Source organism: Candoia aspera, chromosome 6, assembly GCF_035149785.1.
Source record: "Candoia aspera isolate rCanAsp1 chromosome 6, rCanAsp1.hap2, whole genome shotgun sequence".
Lineage (NCBI taxonomy): Eukaryota > Metazoa > Chordata > Lepidosauria > Squamata > Boidae > Candoia > Candoia aspera.
In genome coordinates, this window is record NC_086158.1 from 44,040,899 (window position 1) to 44,065,775 (window position 24,877).

General features: G+C 36.1%; 1 protein-coding gene across 2 annotated transcripts in view; it reads right to left on the reverse strand.

Annotated features, from left to right (window-relative positions):
* Window positions 1-24,877, reverse strand: part of WDR33 (WD repeat domain 33) — a 76,889-nt gene that overhangs the window by 13,962 nt on the left and 38,050 nt on the right. Inside the window, exons 7-15 of one of the 2 annotated variants that reach the window (XM_063306926.1) lie at window positions 8,632-8,758; window positions 7,568-7,722; window positions 6,914-6,992; window positions 6,318-6,428; window positions 4,806-4,900; window positions 3,650-3,736; window positions 3,273-3,412; window positions 1,754-1,906; window positions 268-1,272 (exon numbers count right to left, since the gene is read on the reverse strand). In XM_063306926.1, the coding sequence (XP_063162996.1) occupies window positions 268-1,272; window positions 1,754-1,906; window positions 3,273-3,412; window positions 3,650-3,736; window positions 4,806-4,900; window positions 6,318-6,428; window positions 6,914-6,992; window positions 7,568-7,722; window positions 8,632-8,758 (1,952 nt within the window). Of the gene's footprint in view, window positions 1-267; window positions 1,273-1,753; window positions 1,907-3,272; window positions 3,413-3,649; window positions 3,737-4,805; window positions 4,901-6,317; window positions 6,429-6,913; window positions 6,993-7,567; window positions 7,723-8,631; window positions 8,759-19,904; window positions 20,057-24,877 lie in introns of those variants that run through there. The other variant, XM_063306927.1, reaches the window with a different exon arrangement.

Sequence of the window (24,877 nt, forward strand, 5' to 3'; positions counted from 1 at the left end):
CTCCATTTTTACAACAACTCCACGATGAAAATCCACATTTTAAGACTTTGAAACCTAAATTGTGCACCTTAAATTCCAGTTAACTTTGCTAGTACTGAAGTTACAACAATATTCATACACTGTTTTCAACTGGACCTGGTGGTCCAATTATTGCTCTCTCAGATAATTAAGTTACTTCATAACATAGATTTATTATATATTTTGAATTGATACAATTTTCTTCCTGATAGGATATCGTGCAAGAAAAACTACCTCTCCCATACATACCTGACCAAATGGGGCCCGAGGACCATCACCAAGTAAAGGAGTTTTCTGTTGCTGGAAAGGTGGAGGACCCTGGGAAGGATGGGGCCCCCTTGAAGGATTCTGTTGTCCTTGAGGCCCGGGTGGCCCTTGCATATTTCCTTGAGGTGCTACCATATTACCTTGTGGAGGTCCTTGTTGTCCTTGTGTGCCTGGTGGCCCACGCAACTCCTGTGGAGGTCCCATCATTGAACCCTGAGGTGGAGGACCCCTCAGCTCCTGGGGGCCATGCCCCAACAAACCATGAGGTCCTCTAATTTCTTGTGGTGGATGACCCATCATCATCCCCTGTGGACCAGGACCCTGGCTCTCCCGTTGTCCTGGAGGTCCCTGCATGCCTCTTGGATTAAGTCCCATCAAGGGTCCTTGTGACACAGGACCCTGCATCCCTTGAGCTCCTTGTACTCCATGGGGCCCTTGCATCCCCCTTGGGCCAGGTGGTCCCTGACCAGCAGGTGGCCCCTGAGGACCTAAATGGCCTTGTGGTGCAGGTGGACCTTGTTGACCTAAATGAGCCTGAGGCCCAGGTGGTCCTTGTGGGCCTAAGTGACCCTGAGGTCCAGTACTACCTGGTGGACCTGGAGGGCCCATGGGCCCATGAGGACCAGGATGTCTCTGCATTCCTTGATGTCCATGAAGTTCTTGGGGTCTTGGAAGTCCTTGCGGAGGTCCTTGAGGACCAACAAACCCTTGTGGTCCACCGCCTCCTTGGTGTAAAGAAAGACCTTGGGGTCCCATTTGTCCTTGAGGTCCTGGAGGCCTGAACTGTCCCTGTGGCCCTGGTGGTCCAATCTGAGGCATATTCATTGGCATCTGCTGAGGTGGATGGGCTTGCTGAAATCCTTGAGGCACCTGAGACATTGGACCTTGTCCTGGAAAATGCTGGGGTCCATGAACAGGTCCTCCAGGAGGAGGCTGCTGTTGACTCTGTTCTGCTTGCTTCTGTGCAAGCCTCTCAATCTTCAGTTGCTGTGGAAAAAAAGCAATATAGTCACACGTATGCCTAAAATTATTAGGAACAGCTATTTCTATCTGTAGTTTTTATTTTTAATCATTGCTTCAACTGGAACAAAATAAAGAAACTGAGTGGGAAAGGATTATAATATCTGGCCCAACATTACAATGGTAAAACAGAAGAAAAGGTAGTTGTCAGGAGCAGTACTCATTTATTCACACAATAAATGAACAGCATCCATTTATTAATTATTGTTATTTTTAGACTCTATTCTTCTTCCAAAGGCTTTGGTCTATATTTCTGTGCAGTCTCTCATCTAATCAACTCAAAATAATAGCAATTATTTGTTTTCTTTAAACCAAATATTACATGTATTATACCTCCAGTGATAACCCAGTATGTCCTATCAGTATCCTTACTGCTTTTCTCCATTTTTTTAGTGTGATATAGATGCTTTCAAGAATGCTAATGACTAATCTTACTTTTTTTACATACCTCCAGAAGCTGTGGATTAGTGTACTGAAGTGCTGCCATTTCTTGCTCTATCTCTGCTTGTGTCTTTTTTTTCTCCTCTAATTTAAGATCTTCCTTTCGATCATTCAAGGGCTCAGCTGGTGAAGGGATAGGAACTTTATTCTGCATCCAAGCCTAAATAGGATAATAAACGCTTTGGTTATACTAATACTGATATTACATATTCTACTGAGATTACTAAATTAATTATGTATTACTAACTGCTAAGGAAAATTTTGAAATACAATGAAATATTAAAGCCTCCTGGTGATTTGGGGGCTCCTTAATTAAAAAAAAACAGTTTATGAGAGATAAATAACTCTTTAAAAATCTTTATCTTGTAATACTTTCCTCATTTTGTCAGCCTCCCAAGTAGATCAGACAGGAAACATGACCAGATGAGGTAATTCTACTGTACTGTTAGGCTACATTTAGAGACACTTGCAAGTCTGAAAGTACAAATCTGCCGCTGTCCCTTTTTACCGCCTGATCACTTACGGCAGACCCTTTCTAAGTTTCTTCCTCTTCCCATTACTCAGCTGTGAGCAACTCCCCCTTTTATCTGATCGTTCCCTGGGCAGCATCTCTTCCTTCCATCTTCCAAGGTCATTCTCCCATTCCATTACAATTTTATTCTCTAGGGGCTAGGACTGTACTTGCCACAGAAACTATGTCTGGGTCTCTAAAAGTTGGCACCCTGCTAAGGATGATGATGGATGACGGAACAAAACTTTGGCAAAATCCAAATTATCACAGCCACAAATTACAGAAGGATTCTTACAGTTTAAAGCCATCATTTTTCTCAAAATGGAAACTCTGGTCAATTTCTTTTAACACTGTAATTAAAAATTATAGGATACAAAGAGCCTTCAGACTTGAGACAACTGGGGTAGGGATTATAGTATTGGACTTGCATCAGGGAGACCCAATTTCAAGCCCCGAGTTCTCTCAAAGTTGATTGGGTGATTTCTCTCTGCCCAACCTACCTCACTGGGTTGTTGTTGTGAAATTAAAATGAAGCCCATACCTATGTATACCACCTCAACTATCAAGGGAAAGGGCAGGATACAAATGCAATGATTAACCAAAAATAGTTTGGGATTTGTCATATATCTATATGGCATATATTCTGTGTATTCTGAAAAGTTTTGTATAGATCAGGTACTTTAGAATGCAAGCTAGAATTTTTTGAAACACACAACAATTTAGAGGTAGGCAGATAAATGCTGAAAGACGTCCAGAACTTAAATCCACTGCATTATTTTATCCATATAAGAACAGTGCAGCTTAAGGTCTAATGACATTGGCCTAAATCAATACTGCATTTTAAGTACAGATGTTCAATTTAGCTCTGTCTTTTATCAAGAGTTCATTCATTAGCATGCATCTATTTTTTACATTCTAATAGGTACTGGCTTGTGAAATAATTCTTAAGCACCAATGTGACGAAGTAGTAAACTCATTTCAATCAAATTATTTAAGATATCATATTGTTACTAACCTGCTGAAACTGGGCGGGGATTGGTTTTGCATAGGGAACTTTTTTTTGTGGTACTTTCTTTTGGTCCTTTTGCATTACCTCCTCCATACCCCAGTCCAATCCTGGGATAGTCATTTCAATTTCACTTGTCTCATCTTTCCCTTCAAAAACAGGTTGAAATAGTCAGTTCTGTAGTTTTACATTTCACGTTTTTCCACCCAAATAAGATGGCAAAGAAAAAGGAAGAATTTTCCCAGTTCCTATTATTCAGAAAAAATCATTTTCAGAAATGGCAATACAATGTCATTCATGTTTATTCAGCAGTAATATTTCACTCTGTTTAAGTAATGTACTTCCAGAAAGTTATTTATATTATTGCTGCATGATTTCTTTCTTACCCATCTGTTCTTGTTCCATGGCTAGTTTCAATTGTTCAGGAATTCCCATCCCTGGAATCACTGCAAGACTATTGGGCTCTAGGTCATCTAGAAAGAAAAAATACAGTTATCAGGTGAAACATGTTTGCCTTGGAACATATTGAAAATATTTATTTTCTATAACATTAGTATTAATTGAGATGATGAGAGAGAAAAACTGAAGAAAATGCAAGTTTCCTTCTCAAGATTCTATATTGGGTGGACTAAGTTGACAAGAATGGAACAAATATCGAGAATTTAAAATGCTATAGACTTTACATTTGAAACTGATTATTTGATTAAATAGCAATCACCACAGTTTCTGCACTGTGCTGAACTAGACTATAAAACCTAATAAAAAGAAATGCAACAGCAAAGAAAAACAGCAAAGGAGACAATGCTATTAAGATGCACAATTTCTGACACTGTCTGTTGCATATCAGTCTTTTGCAGCTCTTGAAAACTTATGTCTTTTAATAATATTTCTTAGTCAGAAAAAGTGCTACCAGACTCAGGGATTTTTTACCACTACAGACTAACATGGCTCTCCTCCTGAAATATCAGACTTTTGTCACTCCTATACTAATGACCATGAAAGCCAGTATTATGTTAGACTAGGACTGTTGACTTGGGATTGTAACATAACACAGGGATGCTGTGAGGAAAACATCATCTTAATATAGGATAAGGATGTTCAGTGTTCCAGATCTGAAACGGAAAGTGTGATTTGGAATGTGTGTGGATGCACATACAGCACTTTTTGGCAAAACATGATCTTTCCTGGGCTTATGAGGGGCAGTGACATGATCCAAGAAAAAGATACATTTGATTTAAAAATCTGCCAACAGATGTAATGTCTGTGATCATGCATACTCCGATCTGAATCTGAACTGCTGACAGCCCTTCTATATGCATGTATGCCACCTTTTCTCTGGGAGCTAAAGGTATCACGGAGGTCTCCCTTCACCTTCCCTCCACAACAACAACCCAGTAATGTAGACTGGACTGAAAGTAAATGGTGCCAAATCACTCAGTGATTCCATATCAAGTAGAGACTTGAACCTGGGTGAGTTTTCCTGGTCCAAATACAACAACTTAAACCATTATAATATGCTGTATAGGCAATAAATAACTATACCATATTCTACTCCATCTTCTGACATTCCTGGAAGGAGGTTCAAGTTATACCGGTCTCGCATTTTATCTCCAGGTCGATTCCGGGTCCAGAATTTGCTGTCAAAATAAAACTACATGATAATATCTTTTGTCCCTTCTGAAAATCAAATATATAAATAAATCATCATCATGATCATCCTCCTCCTCCTCCTCTTCCTCCTGTGGCGCCAGAGTATTTTCCTGCTCCAGAGGCAGGGCTAGAGAAGATTCTGACGTTGGTTCCAGTTGGTTCTCTTCTTCAATTCTGGCCTTGCATTGTTCCAGACAGCATGCATGCCCACAAACTCCATCTGCCAGGACCAATTCAATCACAGATCTTCACCTCTATTTATTTTTCTTCATTTGCTCTTCTTCATTTTTGCTGTAATCTTCACCTTTGTTGCTGAAATAGTCAGCAAGTTAATGGACAACAATGCACTAATGGGGAATATCTCCAAAAGTCTTTCTGGAGGCATGTGGCAGGCAAAGGGCTTGGTTTGCACAACTTCACATATTTACCACAATCTCTAGGAGCATATGATCAGTGTTGTGTCTGTTGACTCATTGGTGACACAACTGTGCACCTTTTGTAGCCATCGGATGACTCATCACTATCCTTCATGGAAAAGGACAAGAAGCACACCGATGGAATGGAAACTGGTTTCTACAGTTTTCTACTATGTAACTTCAAACTACAATAGTTACAGAATTGGATGGCCAGCTGCTTGAACAGAGAGCAGATGGAAAATACCTATTCCTTAGAAGAAGGAGTAGGTATTTATATATCTTAAAATAGTGGAAATTTGTTCACCATCCATAGATGTGTTTCCTATCTTCTTAGATGATATTTATGCCATCTCATGTTATATAAAATGCATTTGTTTAGATACCCTAACATATATTTATTAAAATATTTATATCCAATCTTTAGGTATAAATAATACCAGGATAATAAAAAACAGATCTAAATAATCTAGAACAAACTGACCAAATTTAAACATGAGCGAGTAAGATTCTACAATAAACATGATACTAAAAATGTGGATTTGCATTACTACTTTTGAGAGTGTTGTGAGAAATTATTTTCTTGTTTTATTAATCTGGTAAGAGGAGGCCAGGAGATTACAATAATGTAGATGACAATGTTTTCTTCAAACCTAAAAATATTTTATTTCTAATTATAGTTGAAACATAAACTGTCATAATTAGATGTTTGCAGCTGACTACAGGATGTGTATGACTGGAGTGTCTTCTACTAAAATTAATAAAAATAATAGTTCAAAACTTGTATATGCATGTATGAACTCCACAGTTCAAAACTAATTATAATTTTCTCTAATTGCCATTTTTATTTTTTACTGACCTTATAAAATTAAATGTGCTTTATTTTCTCTCTTGAAAAAAGGGGGGATAATTGATGATGATGATGATGATAACTGAGACAAATGTTCTTGGGATCAAAAGAATGCCAAGCATCATACTACACTCAAAATACCTGGTATGATCATTTGATCCTGAGCACAGAATGTGTCCTAGAGGATGCCAAGCCAAACTCCAAATCATTCCTTCATGGGCTATTTCCATACCACCCACTTCCTTTTCAACCCTGAAACATATAAAAAGCAGTAGTTAAATAAATAGATAGATAGATAGATAGATAGATAGATAGATAGTTTCAGAACAAGCCTCCAAATCAATTTGCTATTCAACTGCTTAAGGTCTAAAATCTTGTTCAATGCACGTTCTTTTCTCTGTTGTACACAATCACTTGTTTCGGCTTTAAAATAAGCTTGTTTATTCAGTTGTGATTTTTATTTTATTTTTTCAGTTTTTACAGAATCTTGGCATATAATTGACATACGAAGTCAAATTCTTTCCATGTATACCAGTTAAACAGAAATATTTATAATGAAAACTAATCTAACACCTGATTGTGCCAAAAACCAATTAAGCTACCTTAGATTTTTTTAGAACTAATGAGAAAGATTTAAAAATTATCTCAAAGATAATTCTACAGTTTCAAAAGGTTACATTAATATATGCTGAATGTCTACTGCAATTTCACATCTGATGGGTGAATGAGATACTCACCCCACGTGCCAGAACAGCAAAGAACCATCAGACCCTCCACTGGCAAAAAGGCCTTCATGAACAGGATGCCAAGCCACAGCTATATTACAAATTCAAAAATCATGATTACTACACATACTTTCTGTTTTCTAAGAGAGTGCTAGGTCAGAGATGACAGTATCTATCTTGAGGTTTGATGCTCAACATGGCAGAACAGGGATTAGCATGTGGGAAGGGCAGGGAAGTTTAGTGATTAGCAATGAGCATCAAAGGAGATATAGAAAAACATCACAGTATAACTTGGAGCTTAAATTTTCTATGTCCTTTTTACCTGGAGGTAAATGAATGATTCAAAACAGCATCAGTTATATTTCACACACATACACACATATGTCCCTTAAACATATGCCCCTTAAACACTGCAGCCTTAAATGACCTCGCAGCCCAAGTCACCTCACAGGATTGTTTTGTTGTGGGGAAAATAGGAGGAAAGAGTATTAGGTATGTTTGCCGCCTTGAGTTATTTATAAAAATAATAAAGGCGGGATAGAAAATAACTAACTAACTAACTAACTAACTAACTGCACAGACATACAAAATGGAATTACAATTACATCAGTTTGATGATTCAGGATGGGCTTAAGCAAAACCAACCAATAGAAAAGGAACTTTAACCTGTGGCCTCCTTTTTATGACCCCTGAAGACCTGTAGTTCTTCTTTCAGATTTCTGATATCAAAAAGTTTGCAAAGGTGATCACGAGATGCTGTAAGCAGCCAATTGCCATTGAGATTCAGCTTCACCTCCATCACAGTGTTTTTATGAGCGTGCCTGAAAGAAACTGCATTAATGAATAACAGTACAGATTGTAACAATTACATGAAACTGAGAGAAGCTCAAAATGTAATTACTGTTTCACTTAGAATTTAGCATTTAGCAACTAAATTCCAGCATTTAAAATAAGTGATCTTAAAAGAAATTATTTAATTCAAACTGTTCAGGTTTGTTATTTTACTAGAATTTAGAACTGCTAATCTCATAGTAGAGGAGGGGTGAGCAGAAACTCAAATTAACTCTTTCCTTTTCAAGATAAAATTCCTAAAAAGTGTAAGCAGTAAGCAAGTGAAAATATAAATGCTTCCATAAGCAAACATTATTATTTACTGAAGTAATAGCTGTCATCTGATCATTTCTTTCAATAGCAGATTATTGATTTAAAATAGGCCTGGAAGGGACAAAGGGATTGCATTGGGACCATGGTGCTTAAGGAATAGGGATTAAGCCCTCTCCCTCATATTTTCCATTGTAAGGCCATCCTTAGCAAAATTTACAAGTTTATTTTCCATAGTACATCAAACATCAGCTAGTAAGTGCATGGGAAATAGAATGATATTGAGAAAATGGCATGGGGAGAAAGATTAACTCCCTTCCAGTACCTTTGTCCCAATGTAATCCCATCATCCTCTTTTATGGAGATGGAAGATCAGATCATAGACTTCCAGTATCTTATTTCCCCCTTCCTGCTATAAACCCAGTCTACATTAAAAATCAGGCTATAAGAGGCAAAGACTGTATTAATAGTCGAGCAATATTAGACTAGTAATTTACTGAAGGCATGATCAATGGGGACATTAAACATTTACTACTGTATGTATATTGCACCTTTCTTCCAAAGAATTTGAAGCAGTGTACATGATTGAAAGTACAAAAATATTAGGCAACAACTGCAACTGCACTTACAGTGTAGCAAGGCTTTGGCCAGTCTTTGGATCCCAGAATTTGATTGGCTGCTGGCTATCTTTACTTCCAGAAACCACCAACCCCTTTGTTGGGTGCCAGTCAACACATTTGACATCGGCACCATGGCCTTTTAACAGTGCAAAAAAGTTAGTTAGTTAAATATTTCACACAGCAACTATACGAATGAAAATAGAACCAAATTGAGAAGCAGCAAATTTCTCTGAGAAAGCTCCACCGGTCTTTTAATAAGCTTTAAACAAGTTTGTAAATCTCTTTCAAGATTATATAAAACTTATTTATTCCCAAATAAAAGTTTTAGTTATTACAATATGATAAATACGTATCACAAATGTAAAATACATGCTCAAAATGTAGGAAACTATAATACGTAGCTAACATGTAGAGTCACTCTTTGAGTGAGATGGGCAGTCACTAAATTCAAATATAAATAAATAAATACAGAAATAAAATGTAACATTCACATTATTGTTTTTCTAATGGCACAATCAAATAAATGATGTAATGTGGCATGACTTGAGCTTACAAAGATTATTTTTAAACTTCTTTTAAATCCAAACATTTTAAAACATTATATAGGTCTCCAATAATGCAGGGATGAATGAATATAAGGTTGATGTATGGTTGAATGAATGTAGCTGTTATTTTAATACCATTTTTGTCTTATTATTTATTTATTAAATTTATATCACTGCCCATCTCCCCCAATGGGGGACTCTGTATGTATCTCTTTTTAGGTATGTATCATCACACATTCAAAATAATCAACTTTAATTAACTCCAATCCAATTTTATTTGAAAAAGCTTCTCATTTAGGATTCATTAAAAAACCTATAAATTTTATTTCACAGAATCATAGAATATGCAATTTGGAAGTGATTTTATATGTAATCCAATCCAACTCCATTCTCAGTGCAGGAAGTTTCTATTCCTGAAAGGTGGCCATCTGGAATATTCTTAATTTTTCTCCCAGAAATTTTCAAGTAATTCCAATAGTTAATGAACAGCATCTGAGTAGAAGAATTAAAATAGCAATTTCAATTTTGAAATATGTTATTGAAACTTGCTATATCAAATTGATGTATTTTCCGTCAAGCAGCTGTTTGATGACTTTCATGCAGAGTATATACACAGATATTGGGAGGCTTTAGGTTTATTCAGAGTAATCTTATTTCTTTGTTTAATAAAAAATGCTTAGCAACCATACTAGCAGGCTTCAGCATATAAGATAGCTTCAAGATATGACAGTTTTACAGTCCTAAAAAGCTATATCTAATTTAGAAGCTTGTTAAAAGAAAACATAACATGAAAAAAATAATTTTACTGAGTAAGAAATAATTATTTAGAGTTTGTGTAGTGCAATTCTAATTATATTTATTTCAATATGGAGAAATACTCATATGCATAAAGTTACAGCTAATTTAATCTATTTACATTGCTACCTGTTCAACATTTTACCTTCCATAAGATAAATAATTTGTCTATCTGTACTAGTTGAACTAAACAATTTATCAGGAAATTGGAAATAAATGATAAAATGTCTAAAAACATAAAAACAGAAAGATCTACAAACAATACAGATTGATAAAACTTTAAAAGTTTCAGCCTGGGGCAGCACCTGGCCAACATTGTCTGAGCTCAGAACCTAAGCAGAACTGGATCTGGTTAGTGTTTAGATAGAAGACCACCAGGGAACAGCATGAAACTACATGAATATGTACATAAAATCACAAGAACTTGACTTAAAGGAGACTTTAGAATTTTAAAATGTTCTGAAGGAACTTATTCTATTCCTTTTATTTGTCTAAGAAAGGAAACAAAGTTGGTCTTCAAAATACCAACACCATGCTAAAGCTTCTAAATTCTACATACAAAGTATGGCTTTTCATATATTACTAAATACTAAAAGTCCTAAGTATTTAGTAATATATGAAAAGCCATACTTTTCTTTGTACGTAAGTCCTAAGTGCAAACCACCCCGCTTATAGTCTGAAAACGTCGTGAATGCGGTGTCCCTCCAAAGGGTCAGACATGACTTGGTGCTTGCACAGGGGACCTTTCACCTTACACTTCCAAAAGTCCTAAGTGTAAAGCACATCCAAAATCAGTAAAATGACTGGAACAGCTCAATGTGTAAAAACCCACTGTATGTGAGGAATTGTTCTCCCATTGCTGCTGAATGAGGAAATACAGCTGCATGCAAAATTGAACAGAGGCTAACAGCTTCCACCTGATAGAAAGATAAATGTATCTTCCTGAAAACTAGAATAATATTATTTATGCAGTTGTATACCATAAATAACAAAAACAGTGAATACGGTAGGTGTAGGAATTTCGACACCCCATCCAGTCAGTACTTGTACTTTATAATACTACCTTGGGCAAAAATAACAGCTTCCAAATGTTTCCTGTGGCCAACGAAGTTTTTCTATTCTTGCTTTTGGATCTTCATCCCACTTTACTGGGGGAATTGTTTTGCTGATTTTTTTTCCTAGCTCAGAAATATTCTTAGATCTCTTTGCATGCACTGAATACTTGAAATTCTCTTCATAGTTTCAGTAATATTCAATGTGGAGACTGTGAAGATGATTCCAAAATCTTAACTTTTTTTTTTCTGCCAGTAGTTAATGACTGATTTGGAGGTATGTTTTTGATTGTTTTGCTTAAATCCAACCTTTTTTCAGCTTCATTTTTTTTTATCTGAGAGAGAGAAGTTAAAGGAAGAAAATGCATGTATAGGTGCTATGGAAGCAAGGATAGTCGACAAGGACTTAGACCGCTCCTCGATAATGGAGAGATATAAGTGAATAGTGCTGGGATGAATTCATTCATTCTTACCTACATTCTTATTTCTGTTTACTACTTCCTTCTATCTTTCTGAGCTCCGCATAATACTGCATACCCCAAGAGGGGATAGAACGAGGAAGCACATGCATAGAATGAAATACCTCGGAAATTTCAGTGACTGCAGGAGTGTAAGTAAAGCAAGAAGGACTCCCACCCCTTGTTATGTGGAAGCTGAAAACTCTAATTATATCAAGAATCTTTTCATGTAGAAAACAGAAGAGAAGCAACTTTATCCATTAGTTTGTTAATCTTCATATTGGCAACAGAAAGCAATAAAACACTAGCCTAGCAGAACGAATTATGTTTTCAGGACAGGCAGTTGTCAAACAAATCACACATAAACGTATCTTCTTAAATATGTTTATGTCTGATGGAGATTCCAATGTCTGTTTCAAACCTGTCCATTCACTAAGCATAGAGAGAGAGAAAAAAAATTAAGCAGCTCAAGAATCATTAGAACATGTCTACTTAGAAGAGAATCCCTTTGATTTCAGTGGGGATTAATCCCCATAAAGTGGTATAGAATTGTAGTTTAAGGGTACATTTTGAGCTTTTGAGAATTCTTCATTATATTTCAAAAAGTAGGAGTGAAATATAAAAATTATGTTATATAAAAATATATATGCTTTGAGCAGAATATAAACTTGTATGTGGTAACTCTATCTATAAAGAGGTGCTTATCAAACTTGTAGTGTAGAATGTCTCTCCAAAAACTATGATTGTCTAAAAACAAAACAACTGTTTGCTTCTGAACTGTTAAATTTAGGCAAATATATGCAAAGCAGATTAACCATTAGAACTAAAATTAATATAACTGACAAATATTTCTTTAACTGGGTGGCAGTCCTATTAATCCTGCATTGTTAACAATATGTCCAAAGACAAGCACTAATAGGATCTCAAACCACTGCAGGGCAAAACCTGAAGCAGCCAGGTTCAGTGAGGTTTCCAGTTACATGATTAAAACATGGTGGTCCATGGTACCTGAACAAATGCAAATCTTGGAGGCTTTTCATGGATCACAAGCAGTTGTCTACAGAGACAACTCTGTAACTTCTACTCCAGGCAAATTACGCCTTGCTATTGTTATACTTACAGTAAAGTGAAATATGCTCCCCCACATGTGCACACATTTGTATGTATAATCATGAGATGATGACTATGATATATTACACAGTGACTGCTATATTTAAAATTGTTGGAAGATAACATGGGTATTAGAAGACAATCAGAATAATTTATTAGAGATCCTAGAAAGTCCCTAGGCTATTTTTATAACACAATAGAAAATAAGCATTTCAATCTCAATTTTTCCCTACTATCAGGTTCACTACTGAAATTATTCCACACACCCAAAGCCTCTTTCCACACGCCCTCTTTCCACACTTTCATAAGCATTACTTTCGGAAACAAGAGCCTGCTTATTTTGTATAACTAAGGAGTTGTCAAATAACTTTCAGATTTATCGGTTAAGTAGAACACACATAGAACACAGCTCCTATAACAGCTTTTTTCAGAAAACGTAAGAACTGGTTACTTACGTAACTTCTTTGAGTGGACATCTGAGAATTCAATACATGGGTTATGTGCGTATGCAGACCCCTGTTCAAACTTTCTAGAGTTTACATAATTGTTTGGTGGGAACACTGATCCCCAGCCATATTGCACAGCTCCTGCTGGAAAATTTCAGTTTATTTTTCTATTTCTTTAAATTTATAAGCCACTCAACTCCATTAGGATTCTGGGCAGCATAGAATATATGAAATTTAAAATAAAAGAACAACACAAAATACAAAAAAGTAGTCTGGAAAAAACAACAAACACCATTTACAAATCAAACAAACCACAAGAGGCCCTCCAACCACTCTAGCTTAAGGTCTGAGAAAAGAGCCAGGTCTTAAGGGCTTGTCTAAATAAGGTCAGGGTGGGGGCCATACAAATCTCTGCTTGGATGTTATCCCAGAAGGCAAGCACTACAACAGAGAAGGCCTGCCTCCTGGATCCCATCAAGTGGCATTGCTTAATTAATGGACCTGGAACATGCTAACTCTACTGGACTGTATAAGACAAGCAACAAGTATGGAATACAGGCAGTCCCTCAAGCAATTAGGCCCTATGAAGATAGAAAAGTTGCCACAATGAAGATAGAATGAGAGAGGCACCAATTAGAAATCTGTAATATAATATGCAAAGGAGGAATTAGCTTTGTACCACCTTAAGTTCTAGATTAATTTGAATCTGCCCAAAATAACTTGGAAAATTTGGCCATGGAATTAAAGTTGATTGATATGTCATGATGCTTCTTCCTTGGACTAAGCATGCTGGAAGCAGAGAACTCAGGGATGAACCAGAGGGCTGTGAAGACCTGGTTCTTCCCCCAAGCACTGGGCTAGGATGGGGACTGAACTGCCAGGATGACTGGTCTGGTGCCTGTGGGGAAGGGTACTGTTGTTTTTAACTTTTTTTTTTTATGGATTGTCGTGAGTCACCTAGAGTCATCATATGAGATAGGTGGGCATATAAATCCTGTAAATAAATAAATACTCTCCAACTAGACATTGATGTGCCAGTAGTGACATGTATCAGAGGGGTGATGGTGATGGTGAAGGGAATGCCAGACACCAGTGGAGAAATTCCTCGACACAGGGTAGAATTGAAAAAAGGCATCTTATGTCTGTGCCCAGGAAAGTGGAATAGAAATACCACACTGTAGGGGGCACATCCAAAGACCGGCAATGTGAACAATTGAACGACTATAACAACCGAAGTCATAGCCATCAAATGTCCCAGTAATTGAAGAACAATATAGGCTGTTATTCTCATTTAAATGGATCCATCTATTTTGAGTAGCACTAGCATTTATGATGTAGCTGGATTAAAAGAACATCTAACTGTTACTGAGTCCAGAGTGAAAAGTTAATGCTGCAAAATATATATGGAATGTCAGAAATATGAACCAAGGCAAATTTAGTTTTTAGTTCAGGTGGTCCCCTAAAAGCCACTGTGAAGAAACATCAAAGATAAAATGACACTCAGAACCTTGAGGCTGGTTTCTATGGCTATGTTGTACTATGTACATAGATACTGCTGAACATAGGCAAGAGCCCATGTTCCTTCCATCTGAATGACTGGTGGCCTTTTGATTTAGTTGAGTAGGACCATGGACAGTAGCAAGAGGGGATGAAGCAGGCTTGCTGCAGTCCCCATCTGTACACTGTTGTACTAAGTTCTGGAACCCTGCCCAACTGTTATTACTGAATAATCTGTCCTCACTGAAGAAAAGTTTGCTAACAATTAATCCTCACAAAAGGGTCCTTAATCATAGTCTTAGACTTCATGTTAGTCTAGTGGTGTGAACCAGCATGGGGATGCAGAACGGAAGATGCCATAATTTAATGACAATCCATATTTAATCCCTGTTGACAAAACAAGCTGTTTCAAAAATCTGAACTATTTTCTTGTCCTCTAGCAAATGAGATAGGAATGGGGATAACTTCCCCTACAAAATAATGATGGTATTTTGCTATACATAGTACAAAAGGCCTTGAAGACTGTTTTTTGTATCCAAGACTGTCCAATTTTCTGCCTCCTTGGTCCATGGATAGAGTGGAGTCTGACTGTGATGTTTCCAGTATAAAAGTTAGATGATAGATATTGGAATAAGAAATAGTATCCCTTTCTCTTTGCTTTGTAAAGATTCCAAATGCATTGAGAGGTCAATGGCACAGAAGACGGCTTCAGCAAAACTTGAAGAATTAGAAGTAGCATTGAAGAAGTGATAGCATCTTGGACTAACCAGAATACCAGGTCTTCTATCATCTGAAGTGGCTGTTGAGTTTCAAGGCCAAAACTGTATGCCATCTTAGAAATCTGTTTGCTGAAGAAATGAATACAAGCACAAGCTTTTCTAGGGAAGCAAAAGGATGAACAGGACAGCAAATGGCTTGACAGCAATTTCATAACTGAGATCAACTGGCCTCATTGAATGTGGGCCTTATTGACAGGGGGGAAGATGGTGATTTTTGGCAAGAGGCCATGCTGGTCTGGAACAAGGCATAATTAGGCAGTAAAAAAGAATATAGAACAGAATGACAATATGGATAATGGTCTGCCTCATTGTATTTTTAGTTATTACTTAGTCCACATTGGTTTCAAGGTTCTAAAAGAACGAGTGATCTGCCCTAAAAGCAGCCCTATGCTGTTGAATCCAGATTTTCCATGTACTAAATGCTGAAACATGATGCTTTGTTTTGGATGAGGGGCAGAGGAGAAAAATATTTTTAATGTTTTTTTCCATCCCCTTATGGTTTTCAGCACTATTGCCCACTTTGATCATAAGGTTGCCTTTGCTGTTCAGAGCAAGTTGGGGGAGGGCACAGAAAGCTACAATGGGGAACTAGAAAAAAAATTACATCCCCTTTTCCCAGGGGAGAGAGTCAGCTGAATTTCAAATCTTTCTGTAACTGGAGGGACCCTTTTGTTTTTAGAATGGAATGTCTCCATCCAGCTTGCTAAACCCTTTAACTGAATTTTTAAAACTCTGGAATTTAATTTGTCTCAATCTGCATAAAATGAAATTTAGTACAATCAAGAACTGTACTATAATAAAGCCAAATCTAATATAATTGCTTTTAAAAGAAATTCTAATTTCATTTGAAAATGTATTCCAGAATTTAATACATTTCACAATAATGCCCTATATCATAAATGCAAAAAATCAAATTGAGAAGACTCATCTTTGGACAATCCCACAGACACAAGTATGAACTAGCTTTATAATTATATAAAGAATGAAATTATTTTATGCCAATTAAAATGTAAGAAATGTTGTATTTTTACAATAAAATATTATGAGTATAATTGACACAAAACTATTATCTTATGAAAAACAAGAAGTTAAGCCAAAGCTTGATCTACAGACAAGCAATATTTATTCTCCATACTCACAAAGGCCAAGAATTAGTTAAGTTACTGCATTCATTAAAGAAAAGTCTATAAACCAGTGACAATGAATGGGATTTCAAGATAACCTATTATAAAATTCTCAAGTATACAGATTACTTGGATTCTTAAATATACAGATTACATACATTAAATATGTAAGTACAACAAAGAAAGATAATTGTCCTAAAGATGTTTAATTTGCAGAAATTAAAGAATACAAAGCAAATACAAATTTAGCCAGTTTGGTCTAGTGGTGAAGGTGCTGGGCTAGAAACCAGGAGGCTGTGAGTTCTAGTTCCACTTTAGGCATGAAAGCTGGCTGGGTGACCTTGGGCCGGTCCCTCCCTCTCAGCCCAACCCACCTCACCAGGTTGTTGTTATGGGGAAAATAGGAGGAGGAAGGAGCATTAGGGATGCTCGCCTTGAGTTATTTATAAAAATAATAAAGGTGGGATAGAAAATAAATAAATAGTAGCACTAAGCAGAAATATATGTTGGGACTGATTTCCTGTGTTAGGCCTTCCATCTTTTGAATTAGAGAACTCATGGCTGATCTGTAGTTCAGGTAGTTTGGGAAAGACAGTTTGAACATATGTGAATATTAAAACTGCCCAGAGTCCCCCCCTCTTGGGGGAGATGGGTGGTAATAGAAATTTGAAAAATTAATTATTTTATTAATTAATAAAAATGAGTAATGTTTTAGTATGTTCCCAAAAAAATAATTTTAAGTACTAATCACATTTTTTAATAAAGGCAAAAAATGAACTGAGCAGTCCTTTAGCTGCTAATGCAACAAAATGGCAATTCACTTCTCCAAGATGCCAAATATATTAATGATTTCTAGCAAGTAACAAATAATAATATAATGTATACATATTTTTCTAAAGACAATCAATCAAAATATATTTCCTTTTATTCTTACATAATATTAACAATATCATCCTGGCTATGTTATTGAGAACAAGAATTTCATTTTTTCACTTGGTGAGACCAGTGATGTTTCCTATATACATGCAAGTTTCCTGAATGTATCCTACGTTGCTTTCTTTATATTCTGCCTATATAGCTGATATGTTGCACTGGAGCCAAGACCAAACTTCTCAGGTTTTGGTAATGGTACATAAGGTATGTATCCAATCTTAGTCACATGGATAAAAGATACACATATTTTATTTATCAAATATGTATAGCCCCCCATCTCACAGAAAAGTGACTCTGGGCGGTGTATAACACTTAATTAAAAAACCAATAAATATACTTAAAATTCATTATTAAAAACTATAAAATCACAAAAACAGGAGAGGAGGAGGTTAGCCGCAGTGAAGGAGCCATCACAAGATCTCTCCGGTCCCCTGGCACCCTCAGTACTGAAGGCAAAGTCAGGTTTTGAGGGACCTATGAAATGTTAAGAGGGGTGGAGCTAATCTTACTTCTGGGGGAGAAGATTCCCCAAGGCAGGCGCCACAGCAGAGAAGGCCCACCTCCTGGGACCTGCCAAGTGTAGTTCCCTGACAGACGGGACCCGCAGCATGCCTTCTCTGCCAGATCTGGTGGGATGGGCAGATAAAATTGGGGAGGGGCAGTCCCTCAGGTAACTCAGCCGCATGCCATGAAGGGCTTTAAAGGTCAAAATCAGCACCTTGAATTGGACCTGGAAGCAAACTGCAACCAATGCAGCTCGCGGAGCAGAAGTGTAACATGTGCCATTCTAGGGGCACACCTAACTGCCTGCGTGCACCACTGCATTTTGCACCAGCTAAAGTTTCTGGATACTTTCCAAGGTAGAAAGCATTACAGAAGTTCAATCAGAAAGTGACCAGAGCATGAGTGACAGACAGCAGAGCCTATATTATCTTCAGATGAAGTCAAGAGAACAATTGACTGCAGAGGGGTATACTTTCCAATGGTTTTCATACACACAATTAAGAGAAAGATTTAATGTAGATAAAAGGGTGATTCGAATTGAGCAGCATAAGACAGAATTTGAAAATGAATTATGTACAAATGATGAACATATAACTACAAAAATGTATACACTTTTATTAAGGTTTGAAACTGAAGAACAAGCTAAGGACTGCATGATAAAATGGGCTATGAATTTTGGTTATAATATATAAATGGATAAATGGAAGAGAATGTGGGTAAATGGGATGAAATTCACATTGTGTTATAATTTCAGAGAGAATTTTTATAAAGTTACAAACCATTGGTATATGACACCAGAGAAACTACCAAAGATGTATAAAGGTGCCTCAAATCAATGTTGGAAATGTGAAAAACATGAAGGCACATTTTACCATGCATGTTTTGTTTTTTTTAAATCATATGGCATAGCAGTTCAGTGTTCATGCTGCTTTTCTTGCTGGGAAATCCTTATGGGGTCCAGCAGCCAGATGTGTAGACTATTTAGCTGTGACAAGTCACGTTGCCCGGCGTGCACCACGAGGAGGCTAGTCTACATTGCACCGAGTTGGGCTGAGAGAAAGTGACTGGCCCAAGGCCACCCAGCCAGCTTTCATGCCTAAGGCAGGACTAGAACTCACAGACTATATTTATATAACTCACAGACTATATATATTTCCTTTTACATTTCTGCCTCAATAACCAAGAAAGTGGCTTTTATAAGAGGCTGTACAAATATGCTCACTGAATCCACCATTTAGTTCATGTCTAAAATAATGATGTTATAAAAGATAGAACAGAATTAAACCTCACACTGAACCATGATTTGTTGAACTAGTCTGACTGGTTTATGACACTATGCCATAAACCCTTTTTAACAAATAGTAATACTTCAATTGACACACTGAGCTAATCCAAAAGCAAACAATTTAACATTATGGTTTATCATGACATGTGAACCAGAGGGAAGGAAAAATTAGAAGCATACATTACTCATAAAGGAAACTGATAATCAATGGAACAGTTGGTTCTTAATCAACCAATCTTTGAATTAATTTGCTATTTTTGCCACCTTCCCTCTATAGCCTAAAGCTCGGAACACATAATCAAATATTAATAGCTAGAGGAGACACTGCATCTTTGTGTTGTGACTAAATGTTGTCAGCCAAGGCTGGCTAAAAGTAGGACAGAAATAAAATTATAATCATTAAAACAATGAATAGGATTATACAATAATCCTTTCTTAAGAATGTATTGCATGTGCCTGATGAACTAGGTGGTGATCATGAAAGGTTATGTGATTATATAAATCATAAAACTTTTTGTTGTCTTGTAGGAAATAAGTAGCAGGTTATCATTCTAGAAAATAATACATGGAACCAGTTAAGTTTTCCTCTTAAATTATAAAAATAACTTCCAAGAAGCACTTTCAAAGCGTCTTCTGTCATTAAAGTTTTTTGTGTATAAGCATTTGTGCTTAAAGAACAGCATATTGCTCAAAACTTATTTCAATATAGTTCCTGGCACTAATTATTTTTGGAGAAGAATTTAATAATAGTATTTCCCCCAGTACGGTTTTAAAACTCCACACAGCTACCTTGAGTAAAAAATAGGACAGAGGTAGAGAAAGGAAACATAAAAGGAACTGTGTACCCAGGAAACAAAATCTTTGAATTACTAAACCAGCAGGGAGCATCACTGAAGTTTGGTCCAACTAGATGGTAACAAGTGGGGGGAAAGAGGAGAAAACTATAGTTAATGAAAAATATTCAGACAAAATTAAATTATGAATATTGAACAATTAATATTTTTATTTCCTTATAAATGTCACACTAACTTTTTTCATATAGGAAAGACCAAACTATTGGACAGAAAATAAACCTATCGTTCTATATAATAAAAACAGCAACTGCCAATTATTCCTAATTCCTCATGTTTACAACAACAAGAAAAAAAATCACCCAATAGCATAGATCAATTTAAGACAATCAAGATTTTAGGAAATCATAGTTTAAATTAAATCATATTTTGGAGAACTGTTAATCCTTTTCTCATAGTTAATTAAAATAGCATTATATTTTTATAATGCTATAAAACGTAAAATTTTGTTTTCAGGTATGCTTGTGAAAGCAACTTAAAACCTCTACTTGTGAAAGTATATACCTTTATGGTTTCCAATGGGTAAAATATTAAGATAACTGGAAGAACCCAATTGTTACGTGCCTCCTAAGATTCTAGTCTGCTAACAGAAGCAATGTCCACTAAAAATATGTGTTTGTATGTATGTGTGTTGTAGATTCCCCTATTCCTAGCCTGAAGCTTCTGTTCCCCTGCCCTCAAATGAGATTCTGAAAGTGGACAACCCATTAGATTGGCTTTCCCAGTTAGTTATGTTTGAAGATGAAGTGACAGAATTGTTGATCTCTACTGCGCATATATGCATGATCTTCTGCTCAAACAGTTAGATCCTTGGATTCAAGCCTCCATTTTCAGACAAAGAGTTTTGTTTTTCCATTAGAAAATGTCAGCATATGCTTTGGCAATCCTTACTAGCATGAGGGCTAGCAAACAATATGTCATTTAGTGGAGAATTCATGCAACTTCTATTTCTCTGATGATATGTAGCTATATAACATCAAAACTTAGATGACTATAGAAATTTATTTATTATTAGATTTACACCCCACCTTTATTTGTACAACTCAAGGCAGCATACATAATGCTCCTATCTTCCCCACCACCACCACCCTGTGAGCTGAGAGTGATTGGCTCAAAGTCACTCAATCAGCTTTCAAGGGAGGACTAGAATTCATGGCTGGTTTCTGGTCCAGCACCTTAACCACTATACCAAATTGAAGACAGACAATTAGATTATCTTAGTTGCAAATTCACTGCAAATATGTGAGATTCCTTTGATTCTTTGAATTCTGGCTAATGTAGAACATAGTGGATCATATTCTGACCAGCTTATCAACAGTCTTCTAACTGTACATCAATGAATCAGGCTTGTTCAAGGGTACTCAGTGAAGTTTTCTCTGTCCTGCATTTTAATTCAAGAACTCCCTTCTCGCACAGATTTCCTAAGCCTAAGATATTTTTGGAAACATTACAAGATTTTTAAAAATATAACTTAGAGTGATGATTAAATACTAAAAATTTAGTGGAGTTATTTCATAATAAATACCATGGGCTTGTGTATTACAATTGCCACAATCAGTTGAATGCAGCTTTGTTTCTCCTGGACAGTAATGTTTGCAATAGAACTATAATATTTTACATTAAATTTTCTCAAGGGAGGAAACACGTCATAATGCATATTTTCCGATTCTATTTTTGTTATTATTGTTGTTTAGGATTTTATACCAGTATGGCACGAAATACTTCTCAGATAAAAATGATCTCTACTAATCTAAAATCAGGTAAATAAAATAAAAAAATAAAACTGGGACATTTAACTCTTATTATTGCTTGAATTATCAAAGCAAACTGGACAGAAGCCCTTCTAGTATTGTGTGTGTGTGCCTTCAAGACAGTGTTGACTCCTGGTGACTGCCTGGACAAGTCCCTGCAGTTTTCTTGGCAAGATTTCAGAAGTTGTTTCCCTTTGCCTCCTTCCTAGGGCTGAGAGAGACTGACTGGCCCAAGGTCACCCAGCTGGCTTCGTGCCTAAGGCGGGACTAGAACTCACAGTCTCTCGGTTTCTAGCCTGGTGCCTTAACCATTACACCAAACTGGCTCTCTTCTAGTATTGTAAGTATTTTCAAATAGTTCTTGTTGCATGAAATATAGCTTGATTCTGAACTTTAAAAAGGGGAAGTTCATATTCTGATATAAATGGGGAAGTGCTTATAACACCATTTTTTCCATTCCTTCAAGTCACTCCTTTAATTTTGTGAATATAATCTCTCATCCTGTAACACTGCTATTTTTTTTCTTACAACTTGATGAGCATTAATTACAATCTGTAAAATATTACAAAAAGAACATAATACAGCCGTATGAGCTAATGCATTTCTAATTAGCATCATTACATTTCTATTAAAACACATATGTGCAGTTAACAACTGCAAAGATCCATACACATTTTGTGATGAAACTGTTAATGATACAGTCCTATAGCATTAGTACAAATGTCTTGAAAAGGAGTACATATTGAGTTGTAGCCTGTATATATCGTATCAGTACTCTTATAATGAACTCTGACTGAAGCGTAATCTTTATATAGCCATACATAAAAGACAACATAATTCAACTTTCATTCTTAGAAAAAAGGATGAAAAAAAAATCAGCCATAAGGGTTGATGCTTAACAAAAGAATTCCAGAGTGAAAAAAAATGAATGGGTAAGTTGCTGTTACTTTCTCTTAGCTTTTTAAATATATATGTAATCATCAAAATCAAGACTTTATTCCTTCCTGTTTTCTACATCAAAAGCAAAATTACTCACCTTGTGGTTAACTCTGTCAACTTACTGTATTTTGCATTTTCATGGACTTATAAAATATTCCTAAAGTGAAATGTGCGTATATATAATTTGCCCTGAAAGATATGATTAAATGAACTTTTCTTTTCCTGTCCTGAATTGCAACTGTTTCAAAAAACATCTGCACAATGTTGATATGATGCGTAAGAAACTAATTAAAAAAGGAAAAAATCATTCCATACTAAAATTACCAGTGGGATTCAGTAAAATGCTTATGGAATTTAAAGAGGGGAAGAAGAAGAAAACAAAGAAAACTATTCCTGAATTAGGGTTGGGAGAAAAGGCAAGAAACAACGAATTTAAAAAATGGTTTATTTTTTAGCTTCTCTTTCACTAGGCTTCTGACATGATAAAACAAGCCAGAAATAGGCCAGGTTAAGATATAATGAATTAACCAGGACATTGTAATGTAAGGAAAATAGCAAGAAATTTATTTATGGCCAGAATATTATGCCATGTGAACATAAAATCAGTATTGTACATTTACATAAATGACACATTTTTAATTCTGAGCAACCCTAAGGGATATAGTCAAACTGAAACTCATATGTAGTGCAGCATTTACAATGGTTATCAAAATATTTTGGGGGTATACAAAATATGCAAGATAGATCACTATGGTGATGGCATTCTAAAATGACTCTTTGAGTATAATATACTTGTCCTAACTGGTATATGGTTGCTGTCATTCAGTAGGATACACATCAAATGTAATTTTCTGCTTTAAATTTTATGCATTCACTATCACAAATTAAGGAACTTTCTATAGATCTAATGTCATTTACAAATCACTATATGATGGAATTTAGACTAACCAACTGGGAGCCTTTATAAGAGCATGGAACTACAGAAGCTGATTAATCCAAATTATTTTCTAACTGCTCTTTTAATTTAATTGAAGCCCTTGTTCTCTGGAAATGGGAAATGCCCTCAGCATTCACCTGGTAAGTGTTCCTGAGTGTTCTTTTCTTGTGGGTAGAGCCAAATGAGCTTTCAGTTTTTTAGAGTTGACAGTAATGAAACAAACATGACAGTGGAAATAAATTCAGAAATAATCCAATGACCATTATCCAGAACCCATTTGAACGTCTGTGTTGCAGTAGTGATAGTAGCAATTGTTCTTCTCTGAAACCCTTGCATCTGCATATAGTTATCCAATATGTCTATTTTTGAAGAAGGGGTCAAGGGGCTACAACACTGGCTCACAGGACCACAATAATCCACTGAGACCAATTTGCACAGTAGTCTGTACATAAAGTGTCAAATATTTTATCTATGTGGATGCTATGATTGATACCAGTTCAGCAAATATAGCTTTCAATGACACCTTTCAATTAAAATGACAGAAATCTTGGGAAGTCATATCTACCATGTGTATACCTGAGTTTTGTTCATCCTAGCTAACAGAAGCAGCTGGAGTAGACTGGTTTAGTCAGTAACTCTAAAAATAGCAATGAATGCCTTTTGTAAAGTCTTTATACTCAAGAGGTGCTGGTTGAAATCTTTCTTTAAAAAACATCCCTGAACTCATTCATACTGGATAATTTCCAGTCAGTCTTCAAAATTCCATTCATGGTCTGGGTGCTGGAATATTTGATGACATCTTAATTCTTAAGATTGTTGGATGATGCTAATAATTTAGATCAGTTTTCAATCTCACTTCAATTTTCCAGATGATCTGCACTGGAAACTGGATGGAGGTTTGATTTTTTTGAGACTGATCATGGTATACTCTGAAGGATATTCTCGTAGGATATGACTTGGAGTCACTGTTCTATAATGGATCCAGTTCCTGGAGTTATGACTTTAACAACAGGGGGAACTATTCTTTGAAAACAGGTTATTATCTGTAGTTTCCTTCAAGGCTTCATCTGGTCCACCACAGTATTTAATTAACAAATACATGAAACCATTAGAAGATGAGCTTGGGGAATCACACACCTTTATGCTGATCATACTGCTGTGGGTGACAGCAAACATGTTGAAATATAATCCAAGATAGGCCAGAAGTGTTCTTGCTCAGAAAGAAGGCAGAATAAAAATTTAACTTGTG